This window comes from Hippocampus bargibanti, linkage group LG03, assembly GCF_051943395.1.
Source record: "Hippocampus bargibanti isolate YZ-2025 linkage group LG03, ASM5194339v1, whole genome shotgun sequence".
NCBI classification, from domain to species: domain Eukaryota; kingdom Metazoa; phylum Chordata; class Actinopteri; order Syngnathiformes; family Syngnathidae; genus Hippocampus; species Hippocampus bargibanti.
The window spans coordinates 19864126-19878452 of NC_142736.1; the positions used below are offsets into that span (position 1 = coordinate 19864126).

Consider the following 14327-nt stretch of genomic DNA (forward strand, 5'->3'; position numbering starts at 1 on the left):
AAAACTTCACGACAAATGCCCGAGTTGCCCACTGCAGTATGCCTGTCTGTCGAGGATGAAGGGTTACAGAAAGGCTTTCAGGCTCAAGCCACAAAACTCACTAAATTGTGCTCAAGTCTGCTCTGTTTCTTCCAGCCCTGGGAACACATAGGCAGATCACTACCTCGCCTGCTACACATCGAACACTTTCCTTTTCATTTGTAACATACCCCGGCTAGCCCGCCTGATCTGCTAATGCTCCTTCACCTTGTCTATTGCATCAATAAAAAACAATGGCTTTCTGCCATTTAGGTCCGAAAACTGTGTCTGATTTTAACAAATGTCAGTTTAGCTTAATCGTAACAAGCAATGCAAGTGCAATGGATGGGCTGACAAACAGCCTTTGTATTTATGGTGTTATAACGCATAATTGAACACAACCGGTGGCTCAACACATGTAGAATTTCTCCATGAAAAACAAATATGACATAAATGAACTCATTCACTGCCAGGCATTTGCAAATATGTGTACACTCCAGTGCGAGAGTTTTTGTCATTCTCACTTGACTTCAGGACCCATAAAATATATAAAAGTTTTAGGACAACATAAACATTCAGTACAGCGTTAGAAAAAAATAGTTAATTTGTAAGTGATATCTGGAGTTAGTGATGTCTGCAGTTATTTGAGCTTGAAATGAGGGCGGCTGTCCACAATACAATGCAATACATACATATTGGTTTATGTAACACTTATATAACAGCTGAAGCTGTAAAAAAGCTCTAACATGGACTATCATAGACAAAATAAAGCAGTCAGAAAGATAGTAGAAAGCATGAGGGAGTGAAACCAAGATCAAGTCAGAATCACACTGAGTCAAAGCGCTAACATGGGAAAAAGTGAAATGCTGCCCCCTTGTGAAAAAGAAAAAACATTGCCAGTGGCCAAGCATGAACAAACAAAAGCCCGAACAAATTCGAGAATGGCGCTCCACGTCATATTTTCAATTCCCGAATAAATTTGTGAATGGCAGTGAATGAGTTAAAAAAATAACAAAACTGAATGGCCCAGAATAAATAAACAATCAGTGGTCTACTGTACAATAATATCGACATGTTGTTGTAGCGATAAAGATAATACAATGCATTGCATCACTCACGAATGAATGCATGTACAAATAAGATAAAGCAATGACGTGAATACTTTCTCCAGGATGTGATGGTCACTTACTGGATAGGAGCACTTTTGTTTCCCTGGTGCCACCAAGACTTGGGGGGGTTAAGGTAGCGACACCACAGCTCCCAGTCAAAGCCCTGGGCTGAGAGCGGATACTCCTCAATCTCAAACGTGTCATACTTGATGTTGTCAAATGAAGGGGAGATGATGCGAGTTCTGTCCTCTTGAATTCTCTGAAGAATGGGTTCAGCCCTACAAATGAGACGGAGAGAGCGCACACATAATTGGAGCATTTGTGTATGCTGGCTTCTTATCACCCTCATTATCATGCCTGTGCTTATGAGAGCAAACAGAGATACATTCATTTAGTGCACATCTGATAAACTAATGGGGAACTGCCCTTGTGTAATATGTGCAAAGATGAAAATGATACAGAACAATTTGAAAACACATTGAAATGCACTTTCCGGTTGAATACAAATGATCATCTTGCAGTATTTGTTCACTGGCACATTAAGCAGAAGCCAGGAAGTCATTCAAATGTATTTTCAGCAAATCCACTCAGAACAACAAGAAACTTAGACGCACCAGCCAACATTGAACTCCACATGGGCATCAAAAAGGGCAACGACTGGAGCGGTGGCGGCTCGCCACCCGCTCACTCTCGACCGGATCAGGCCCTCCTGCTTGGCATGCCGCACTACCTTGATGAATCCGGGACGTTTGCTGTTGGTCTCTGACACAAAATCCTTCAACTTCACCTTCAGCTCTTCTGCAAAACACACGCACATGCACACGCACACGCACACACACACACACACACACACACACACACACACACACACACACACACACACACACACACACACACACACACACACACACACACACGCGCATTTTCAGTATCTCAAAAAGTTCCTGGAGATGACGAATGAAGTCAAGCGAAAAGTCTTGGTGAACAAACTTCCACCCACGTTCTCTTCCAGTGGACATTATTTTATTGGAAGAAATCCAACTCGCATCACTGGGTTGAAGACATCGGCAGAATGTCTATTTGGATTTTCGGAAGCTGATGCCAATTTCAATATTTTGCAGGATAAGCTTCCAACAATTAATAAATCAGCTGATTAATGTTGACAAAAATACTCTCTAAAGTGAATAAAATAACTTTCTGTTTGGTCCCATTGCACTTACAAGAACAAGTATATGAACTGTTTTACATGACTTTGTACATAGTATCTGTTTAATCAGAGTAAAATCAGCCAAAAATTCAAGCCAATTTTTGTGGTGAGTTGAGTTGGGATTTGAATGTCGTAATTATTTTCTCATGTTGTATTTCCTCCGGTTTCATACCACATTCTGAAAACATGCATGGCAGGCAGATTTAACACTCCAAATTGTCCCGAGGTGTCAGTGTGAGAGTGTCTGTTGTATGTCTTTGTGTGCCTTGCGATTGATTGGTTGGCACCCAATTCAGGGTGTCCCCCGCCTAGTGCCCGAAGACGGCTGGGATAGGCTCCAGCATCCTCCGTGACGCTAATGAGGAATAAGCTGTGCGGAAAATGGATGGATGGATGTATTGGGTAAAAAAAATACCATATTTAAAATAACAAATATCGGCCCTAATAATTTCTGGCAAAAGGTTTTGGCAACAATCTTTGTTAATTGTGTCTTTTGTGATTAAGGGCTAGACAACATTGTATCTCAAGTAAGTTTAAATCGAGCCACTTCCAAATTGAGGTCCCACTGTTTTCACGTGTGAAGATGTGTGAGTGGAACCCAATGTAGAAAGCACAATCCACAATGCAAGTAAACAGTATGGTCTGTTTCAGTGGTTAATTTTAATCGATAATCTGGACTGGTAAAATCTGGACTGTAGGCCCCAAATGGCCCACTACTGTTGTTTGGACATCTCCAACATCAACTATTTCCAGAGTAAACAGATGTAATCCAAGTAAGCAAATCGTCAGGTGAAAGAGAGTTTGGAATGTCATTTCAGCGCCAAATGGCTCACCCGGCCATCAAGGCTGTCGTTATTCAGCAATGTGGCTCCAGGCCTGCATGGCCGCGAAGTGCGCTAATGGTTTCCCTCGGCAGGCTTCCGGTTGTTGACAAACCTCAGGAAAGCTATTAGGGAGAGATAGCCATTCAGCTAGTTCGCTGAATTGCATAAAAGGGCCAGCCCAAAATGAACTGGAAGTGCTCTGAGATACAGTATAGAGTATCTCAGCTGTGAGATACACAGTACCTTAAAACTACTTGGAAGACCGACTTGGGAAGGACAATTACAGATGAGGTTTGAGAGGAAATCTTAAGCAGAGTGCTCGACATGTTTCATCCAACATCGGATAGAAGATGAGCTAATTACATTGCAGCCCAGCTTGGAAGGACTGTCGAGATAAATTGGCCTGATCACCATGAAAAGAGTGTCCGACAACACAAATTGTCGAGTTAGATGCTCCGGCCTCTCTTTGTTAAAATTTGCATGCTCATTTACTGTACTTATCACAAACCAGGTCAGGCCTTGCCTTTTAAATAATCATACATTTTATTTCTAAGCGCCTTTCAAAACTCTCAAGGACACTTTACAGTCACGGGATAAGAACATTTTTTTAAAGGCATAAACAAAGTCATCGATGGAACAATAGAATATTATAATGTTAACCCTGAGTGGACAAAAATAATCATTGTGTAAATGAAGATTTTTATTTATTTATTTTAAATTAGTTTACTCAATAAATTGATGGACTAATAGGGAAGATACTCTATTCTAAATATGCTTGACAGCTGAGGCTCCAACTTATTTTGTGTACATATTTCTTTTTTGATTATTTTCACTGGTCTGATAGGAATAGTTGATGATAAGCGGAATAACTGATTTTATTGTTCATTTGTTTTGATTCTACTGAAACAAATATCGAGTCATTACTATTTAGTAACAAAAAGATTGTTAGTAAAAAAAACCCAGAAGTGAGTTTCTTCCCTTCAGACTGTTGAGCAACAAAACCGATTTGCAATCAATGCATCTGAAGTCCAGACTCCAGATCATATGAGAATGCAAGGCTTATGTCTTTAAATTCCCTTCAGCACTTTTTCAAAAAAAGAGCATTGAGGGCCTTTCATTTTGCATTTTGCTTGTAGCAAAGCGACAATAGTTATTCAATTGCACCAGTGCGCTAACAGATTTGCGTACTTCCGAGCAATTCAGATCTATCAGTCACAAAAGTATTTTGTTTGTGTGTGAATAGGAAAAAAGAATGGTGGTGTGTTGAACCCCACATCAAATCATAATCAGGAACGGTTTATTAAGGCAGGACTGACTGCTACCCAACAGCCATCCTTCTTTCATGAATGATAAACTAGTGTCACTGTAATGGAAAGCAACCGGCTGTGGGACGGGCTGAGCGGGAGCAACAGGCACTTGCATCTGGTACATCCAATATTACGTTGCGTTAGATGCAATGACAGCAAGCAATAAAATGACATTGCCTGAACTGGCTCAGTACTATCTTGGGAGATCCATAAAACAGCATGCATGCATCCATGCATCCATCCATCCATCCATCCATCCGTCCGTCCGTCCGTCCATCCATCCATCCATCCATCCATCCTTCCATCCTTCCTTCCTTCCTTCCTTCCTTCCTTCCTTCCTTCCTTCCTTCCTTCCTTCCTTCCTTCCTTCCTTCTTTCTTGATGTAAGAGTAGATTGAGAGAATTACAAATGCTAATATGCAAGAAAAAAGTATTTGCAGAGTAAGTAGAAACGATTCATATTCCCCTCTGATAATGCTCTGTTGTTGTGTTTTTGTGACATTCCTACTGAGGCTGCGCACCTATTTTAGCTACAGCCTTTTAGGCTCACGCTGCTCAGAAAATGGTACAGTAGGGGGTTCCTGTTTCTCACACCGAGTAGGAACTATTTTAATACACCCCGTGAGGTTGATTACTTGAATCAAAGGTGTTTATTTTTAACTTTTCTAGTGCATGTTTGTTCCCTACTTTCTTTCTGACATCATGTTTCTGCCTTTAAAAGTTACATTACTGATTCAACTTTGTCTTTTTCTTGTGAACCGGACAACATATCATCATACATTCATCACTTTTGATAGGTAGAGAAGTGTACCATTGTATCAATAAATCTAGAATACAGTGGGTTAAGATATCCATGACCCTGCTCGTAACTAAAATCATTTGTATCTCAAATCATCTTTCCCCTTCGAAATAAGTGACACACCATTAACTTTCCCAGCCTCTCACACGGACAAAAAAATATATTTTGTAATGTTTTTTTTTTTCAATTAGAAAAGTACTCTACAAATCGCCATTTCCTTTTTTTTAATATATATAAAGAATACAGTCTTCTTTTCATTTCGGCTTTTCCCTTAAGGGGTTTGATTCCCATGTATGTTTTGGCCAAGCTTTTACGTCAGATGCCCTTCCTTACAACAACCCTCTGTATTTATTCGGGCTTGGGACCGGCACAAGAAGACACTGGCTTGTGTCCCATTGTGGCTACAGAACAAGCACCTCCATGTACTTAATGAAGATGAAGATGCTCGATAAAAGGCAACGACAGCAAGGATAATAAAATATGTTGATGGCGCTGGAGATAGAGTAATAATGTAATTAAATAGAAGTCTGTATAGTATAGACTTCTCGGCTCATCGTGGAGGATAAATAACATATGACTACATGTCCTGTTTAAATGTGCAAGGAGGGAAGTTGCTCTAGCACGTCAACATTCTTCATGACAGGGAACTGTCAGGGCTAATCTTGTCCCATTAACATGTCAGGAGAGGCGAGACCGGAAAATATGTCAACGTAATATAACGCGATCTAACTTGCTGTTGCGGCAACTACAACAATCATGTTGACAATTGGAAGCGGCAATCCCATAAGACAAGGTGAAGGTGTTTGTCACTGGGTTTTTGTTGATATGTCACACTTTGTGGAAAATATCCCACCAATTCAAATACATGTATATCCTCGACTTTTCATAGTGGCATTTGTACCAAATTGTTGATTATTTGTTTTATCACGCCACAAGGGCTTTTGTTGTTCCTGACAAAATATTGAGGGCCAGACCTGGAAAATAGTCTGTGATAGCATATTGAGCCAATATCGTGTCTAAAAGTTTGTAGTCTTGTATGAGTTGTGAGGTTCATTAGACACTTCCACAATGACAACAACATCGTGGGTCGGTGGGCTGATAGCAAATGTTGTCATGACAACATTAGAAGTAGTACATGGGGTGTAATGTCACTTGCCAAATGTCACATCACAACTTGCCTTCCTGGAAGAGCTCAAGAAGGCCGTACTGCCAATTAAAAGATGCACATGACTTGTTTTTGTGACATAATGTTAACAGACAGCTTTGGGTTCTCCCATTTCTTATTTTTAAAGTATCAAAGTGCTAAGTGGATATTTACAACTCTGAGGCTGTCAAGACTCCGGAGGAGTGTGATCATTGTCATCCCAGCATGTTCAGATACCATAACACCGATCTGCATTCTGCTCCATCAAGCTTCAGGCCGAGCTTCATGTTTTGCATTATTGACTTGGGTAAACAAACTTCTCTTAGGGCCAGTAGTCACCGTCTTGATATCATCTAATGGCTGTCTAACTTGGGTTGCATGCAGAGACTTTCAAAAAGAGTCTTCTTATAAATGCATGCCCTTGACACGGTACTAGTAAGAATGTTTACACACTGCGTTAGGTTTACTCAATGCAGGAATGTACAGGAAGGATAATGGCGGTGTAGGCTTGCCACCATTTGGCGCTGTTTGTGAATAGACTGAAGAGGAAGTAGCCCGGGACTTTTTTCCCCACTACTTTGGATGTAAACAAGGTGGCAGCTTGGCAAAATTGTTTTACCCCAATTACAAAAGAAAGCCCTAAAATGAAGGTTTTGTTCAATTGTAATTGCACGGCAGGATCTGGTGGAGTCGAGTCTGTGAGCTGTAGCTCTATGGAGACTGCTTCTATTTGGAAGCACCGAACTATCCTTGTAGGCCCCAATGTGATGTAACTGTACACTACAAACAAACCAGGATCCAAAGTGGGGCCTCGGATGTTCTATTGGATCCCTGATGTTAAAACATTGGGACGTATTTTCAATGCGTCACCAATGTTGCGGTGGTTCACTTGTCTAATTTATGTGTAATCCACATGGGTTTATTATCCACTCAGAGGCGGTGTAAATGTGAGTTTCAATGTCACGCCTCTGGATGTATGCCGGATTGACTGGTGACCCATCCAGGGCATACCGTGCCTTTCATACAATACCAGCTGGGATACGATGCCGCTCCTCACAATGTCGGATATCAAAATAGATGGCTGGCTGTTTTATTGATTGTTGTATTCTTAAGATTTGACATTTGTCCAGAAAGGAACTACATTTCCATTTTTCTCCCCAGCAAACAACGAATAATGAGATGAATTCGAAGAGGCGAATCTTTCTTCCTTTTCAAAGCCAATGATTAGAGTGGCATCAATTTACCAATAGGATTATATTTATTGAAATGTGATGCTTTTTATACCACTGCAATTGTTTAAGGATGTATACAACTAGAAATGGAAGTACCCTTTTCGTTCACAGCTAATTGGTTTAAGAGTGGATGCTAAGGCAAGAGATGTGTCATAATGTTAAAGTTTGCTGATTACCGTTATTGCTGTTGTCGTCCACCAAAATGATCTCTTTGAGTAGATTGGAGGGCGTTCTGCTAATGGCTGAGTGAACGGACCGTAGGATGACAGACAAGGCTTCATTCACGAAAATGAACACGATGCTCACTTGTGGGAGGTTTAAAGGATAAGTGATGTTTCTGCACCTGGAAAGGACAAAGAAACAACTGGTTAGATAAGTAACCTGTTGTAAAAGAAATTTTGAATACAATTTTGATAACATTAACTCATTCACTGCCAGACAATGTTATAAAATGTGTCCACTCCAGTGCCAGGGTTGTCATTTTAACTCAAATTGCAGGAACCACGGAATATTGTGTTTTAGGACGACATAAACATTTAATGTAGCGTAAGTGTCACGATCTGGTTGGCGACTAACGGGTGGCGCTGTCGGCCCCGCCGGCACCTGCACAGGTGTTGGTTGTTACAATCTGTGGCAGTCACGTTCTGGTTGGCGACCAACTGATAGCGCTGACGGCCCCGCCTTCAGTTGCACAGGTGTTGGTCGTCCTCATCAGTGGCAGTTAAAAGGAGTCCCAGCACGATCATTCGGGTTCGGGTCATTGCATTGTACTGTAGTGTATTGTATTGCACTGTATGTGTTTGTTACACCCTGTCAGGTTTGTTACCTTAGACTCTCTTCTTTCGTCAGAAAAAAAGAGTTAATTCCAACGTTATATGGGCCTGGAGTTATCGGAGCTTGAACTGGGGGCAGCTGTACAAAAGGCAAATGCTTCCCCTTGTGGAAGGGAAAAACATTGCCAGAGGTCTGACCAGCGCTATATCAGCACCCTCCGCCCCCCGCAAGAATGGCGCTCCACATCATGCTTCTCAATTACCGAATAAATTCTGGAATGGCAGTGAAAGAGTTAAAATGACGTAAATATTCATTGGAATGTTGATTTCACAGTGATTAATGTTGTCACATCTCCCTTCCAGCAATGAAGTTATTTCTATCACACGCCACTGCTGTATTAGGCAAAATCCCATCACCAAATCATGTCGCTCATACAAGAAAACAGTGTGTTGTTTACATCATGCCATTGCCTTAGCATGTTTTAAGACAAGTTAGGAGAATGACAAGGCTAAATGTGTGATTAATAAATTACCCACATCCCCAAACTAGTTTGGATTTTTATTGGTGGCAACGGACGGTTTGGAGTACATTTGAGAAAATCTCCCCCATAACTTTTAACTGCACCATAATTACGACCGTGACCACTCCTTGTAGGCTCCTGTAACCTTGGTGATGTCACCATAAAGTGACGGTCAATAATGATGTCCAAAGTGATTTTATTTTTCCTTCTGAATAAGCAAATTCCCTGTTTTTGCTAACAGGAAGCAAAGATGTATCACTCAAAGTGAGATACACTGTGGAGTCATCATCAGCCAATCACAGGGCACATGCAGGCCATTTTCCATTTCCACGTCATCAAAGGCTGTGCTGCATTGTTGACTCAAAACAAGGGAAAAAAAGTACGAGTGTGACTGCAGAGACTGCATTTTTTAGTGTAGAGTTGCTGTTGTTTTTGAATAGTTTCAAACAAAATCAACATGTGAGCGATTGATTATGCATGTACGAAGTTTCCTACCCAGTGGGCCTGAGATCTGCTATGGGCCTGTCTAATGGGAGACGGTCGCTGAGGTAACTGTTGTAGCCGTAGTACTGGAACATCTTGAGCGCAACTCGTCGATTGTCTGAGCTGAGCTCCTGACCCCAGTGAGCGAAGAGAGACGAGTCTGAGAAAGACGGGTCGGCCTGCTCGTCCTCTCCTCGGCCCGGAGCCTCTGAGACACAAAACAAACACTATTGAGCATTGTCTCACGTCCAGAACGCAGTCGCTGCAAATGTACGCAGAGACAGAAAAGGAATACAGTGCAGTGGTAATACATTCACTATGATAAATGACTTTTCTGTGATTCAATCAAACATGATATAGACCAGGAGTTGAGACTCTTGATGGAAAGCCCTAGTGTCCTCGAACAAAAGACCCAATCATTAAAAGCAGGTGTTTGCATCTCTTTGACCTCCAGGGAGATAAATGAAAAAAAAAAAAAAAAAAAAAAAAAAAACATTGTTTTTTTTCTTTTCACCCACCCCTCCCCCATCCCTTTCAATTTTGCTGCTGTATATTGATAATTTCCCCATTGTGGGATTATTAAAGGCTGATTCTAATTTAGCCATATAAATAAAAACACAGAAAACGGTGACTCAAATACTTGCACGTGGAAAGGGAGAAGGTGGGTATCGAGTGGGTGGACATTACCTGTTGTAAAACTATTCTTACACTGGTACAGCAGTTAATAATGAAGTAATAAAAATAAGTGTAATGTCAATAGGTAGGCGGCCTGGTAGTCGAGTGGTTAGCACGCTAGCTTCACAGTGCAGAGGTCGCCGGTTCGCGTCCCGCTCCGGCCTCCCTGTGTGGAGTTTGCATGTTCTCCCCGGGCCCGCGTGGGTTTGGGGTTTCTCCGGGTCCTGCGGTTTCCTCCCACATTCCAAAAACATGCATGACAGGCAGATTGAACACTCCAAATTGTCCTTAGGTGTGAGTGGAAGAGTGACTGTTGTCTATCTATCTATCTATCTATCTATCTATCTATCTATCTATCTATCTATCTATCTATTTAAAATGCATTCACCTCAGACCCCTGCGATCAACTTGGGAGCAGTTTGCGACCTACTAGTCAATCGACTGGTTGAACAGCTCTCTGCACTAGAGTAACAACAGGCAAAGGTTGAGCACCAGGGGATGTTTCAGGTGCCAAAATCAAATACGCTGGCAGCCCGTACCCATAGACACGATCTTCATAAAACATCGGCAGCATCTGCTCAAGATTCAGAGCTTTGTAAATGCACATCAGAGGTGTTTCACAGTCAAGACGATAACCTCCCGGCGACTAGCTTGGAATTCTAATAAAAGGGAGGCAAAAACGCATGCTTAGTGTGAATTCCACAGGTTACTCGTTGAATAGAGGCATTCCTTTGACTGTTGTTGCCTGTTGAGACATTACACCAGGAATTTTCACACTGTGAATATTTAAGCACTGAACTGTTATGATTAGTAGACACTGGACTGGTCACGAGCAAAATGTAGGACATGAAAAAGTGATTTATAGCTAGACAACAGTGGAAGTGCTTCTATGAATATTTTGAAAACGTGCACAGGTGGAAGACGATTTTTTCTAGTGAGCAGTTACATGAAAAAACTCACATTTTCGTGGTATGTACAAAGAAAAGAATGGAGAGAACCTTGTTGAAGATAATTGTATATTGTTCATTTGGATGTCAGATAAGAAATACAATGAAAAGTCCTTTTGGTGTCATCTGTTAATCTCCGCAGTTTCTTGAGTCTATAAAGAAGCCGTAATATGATGCAGCTTTAACAGCCGACAATACCGCTGACAGATTGAGGTTATGCTGACTAATAATTCACTAGCTGACAACTACTAAACACCTTTTAACTGCAGAAGACGCAATTTCTTCTTTTACTTGTTTTTTTTCTTTTAATCCTCTTAAAAGTGAGAGCAGCTGAAACACCGTACACACACCTTTGTGCATGGTGGTGACTACGTTGCAGCAAAAATACAAGCCGAGGCCACGTGAGGTATTATTTAATACTCACTATGGAGACTGTCGAAGGAAAATTAGTACTGATAGATTCATTTGCAATAGGGGTGGTAAGGAGTGTGGTAAAAGCCCATCAAATCCAGCTATCTAAACATTCATCGATCATATCTCATTTGGATGCCCCATGTCACCCCCCATTTTTTCACATGTTCCTTGTTTTTGCACTTGTAGATGCAAGATGTAAGGAACTCATCATTCCATTTTTAGCATCATTATAAAGCCTTAATACATTTATTTGATTGATTCCGACTAAATGTCATCATATATAAATTTAATACTAGGGCTTTTCAGACGAGCTTTCGCTTTGTTTCTTAAACTCAAATGCATTTTGAATGAGCTGCTCCACCACTCCTGCTGTTCTACTAAAGAAGACGAAGCGTAACGTTCCCCCCTGCAGCTATGTTACACACTGACATCATTAAGCGCCGTACTGTATAGCGAGTAGCACGGTGCAATCGCATGTGAAACAGCGTTCTAATGCTCTCTTTGGGTGGGTACAGGAAAATCCTACTTGCATACTTGACAAAGAACGATTGATTTACTAAACAGTACTTTTTTTTTGCAGAAGTAGTTGTAAAATCTATCATTGGGTTACACTCAAAATGAAGAAAATCCCATTTCAGGGCAATGCGGTACAATATAAAACTCCATTTTTGCTTATTTGTACCCCAAGACTATTTTGTCACTTGGTAAAAAAGTAAGAAAAACCACGGTTGACTGATTAGCGCGTCTGTCGCAAAGTGCCCAAGCACAAATACCGTCTCCGGAGTTTGCGTGTGCCCATGTGGCTTTTCTCTGTGTACTCCAGCTTACTCCCAAAGTCCCAATACAAGCATGGCTGGTTAGCGGTATACTCCAAATTGTCCCTAGATATGATTGTGAGTGTGGATAGTTTTCCATCTATGTGTACCCTGTGAGTGGCTGGCGACCATTTCAGGCCATCCCCGCCTCCCTCCCGAAGACAGCTGGGATAAGCTCCAGCGTGCCTGCGACCCTCGTGAAGATAAGCGGATTAGAAAATGGATGGGTGATTTCACATTCTGCTGTAAAACCCCGGTGCTCCCATTTGTATCCATCAATTTTAAGTTAAAAATTCCGTCACGGGATTCTATGTGTGTTGCATTCCATTGAGTGGACTTGATTTGGAAAGTCACCTTCTATCTCCATAAGGCTTGTAGCAAAGTACAAACCTTGGCAAGGTTATAGAAAATGCTACACTTAATGTTCCTGTGAATAAAGTGGCCTACACAATTCTAAAATGGTCACACTGGCTCTGTTTCAACTGTAATGATGAAAGAGAATTCCTTCTGAACCATTACGCTGAAAACTAAAAGGGACACGCGTTTTGTGAAATTGATTGTAACACTACTGCCGCTGCATGCTGACAACAAAGTCAAAGCAATGTGAAGAGATCCAAGGATCTTGGAATCAACTTGACGTCAGACAAACATTTTAAACAAATCTGCTTCTGTAGTCCGGACGCAGGCAGACATTTTCCAATTCATCTTCAGCCACTCCGGTGTCATTCTGCATAGAAAGTACAGAAATCTGGCAACTTAGCTGCTGTCACAATAACAAATGATGTATTTTACAGTTTGATCACATCATTCTTGTATTTAATTCAATGTAAGAAAAAAGCTACTTTGGAAATCATTTGGTACTGTTTTTATGCAGAAAATCCCCCACATGTTGTCAAGAATATTTTTCCAAATCCATTTCCTGCAGAGAAACGTAACGCTGCACGTCGTGAATGTTTTGCTTTACGCCTTTCATGACAGTGTCGTGGGGAGCTACTTTGAAACTTCTGCCATGACAACTTTCCGACGCAAACATTTGTTTCATCCATGACTAAAGGGTTAAGAGAGTAAGAAATGAAATAAGGAGGAATCATTTCTCGTGTCCTTGTCAGGTACCACCAAGGTGTGCCATGCTTGAATAAATCAATTGATCAGTGTGTCACTAAAGTGTGCACCAATGTATCCCAACCTCTTCGAGTGACTGAGAAAAAAACCTTGAAAATCAATCGTTATTACTTTGAATAGTTAACCTTAACAGTTTGCAATTTGGAACCGAGCTTTGAAAAGGAGCATGTATCAATGGGGTTCCCATTTTGGAAGAATAAGTTTCAAACTTCAAAAAAGCAATTGTCACTTCAACAAAGTCACCAGTTCAGCTATTGTGAGAATGTACTCATTTGAAACATAAAACAAGTTTGGGTTTGTGCTATTCTATACACCCCCCCCCCAAAAAAAAAAGAAGAAAAAAAAAAAAGAAATATGAATTGCCTGCACACTATAAAAAAAATTGTTGTATTTTCCGGTTTCCAAAAGCCTTGATTTTCTTCAAAAGATGACCCTGTGCCTTGTACACAGGGGTGGCTTATATGTGAAGTAATATTGTGCCGCAACAGATCTTGCAACTGCTTTCAGCAGCCACTAACTTCATTTCTCCCTCCCTTGTAGAAGAGGTCATGCGTAACCGCCTCTTTTGTAGTGCCTTATAATGTGAATTCATTGAATTACAATGTGGTGTGCCTGATATATGGAACAAGTTTGAAAATACACCATTCATTGGGGGTGCGACTTTTACTCCAGTGTGTTTTATACACCAAAAAATATGGTACACAGAACGATTAAAAATATGCAAGATTATATATTTTCTTTTTTAGATGGCATAGTGAACAGGACATTGCATCAGAAGAATTGCAAGAAATGTAAAACGTTTTATTGAGATGGTTATGTGATTTATGTTTTGTTTTGATGTCTAGACCAGATGATGCTCAATGTGACCATGTTTTCCCCTTTCTAACTGTTCTAAAAAAAATCTATTAAAAAAATAAGCGATATGCCACCTGCGCGA

At 40.9% G+C, this 14327-nt stretch overlaps 1 protein-coding gene across 3 annotated transcripts in view; it reads right to left on the reverse strand.

Moving 5' to 3' along the window:
- galnt18b (UDP-N-acetyl-alpha-D-galactosamine:polypeptide N-acetylgalactosaminyltransferase 18b) overlaps window positions 1-14327 on the reverse strand; it is a 66978-nt gene that overhangs the window by 24675 nt on the left and 27976 nt on the right. For all 3 annotated transcript variants that reach the window (XM_088992456.1, XM_088992455.1, XM_088992454.1), the window contains exons 2-5: window positions 9430-9625; window positions 7817-7983; window positions 1742-1925; window positions 1208-1405 (exon numbers count right to left, since the gene is read on the reverse strand). In XM_088992456.1, the coding sequence (XP_088848582.1) occupies window positions 1208-1405; window positions 1742-1925; window positions 7817-7983; window positions 9430-9625 (745 nt within the window). The remainder of the gene's footprint in view (window positions 1-1207; window positions 1406-1741; window positions 1926-7816; window positions 7984-9429; window positions 9626-14327) is intronic.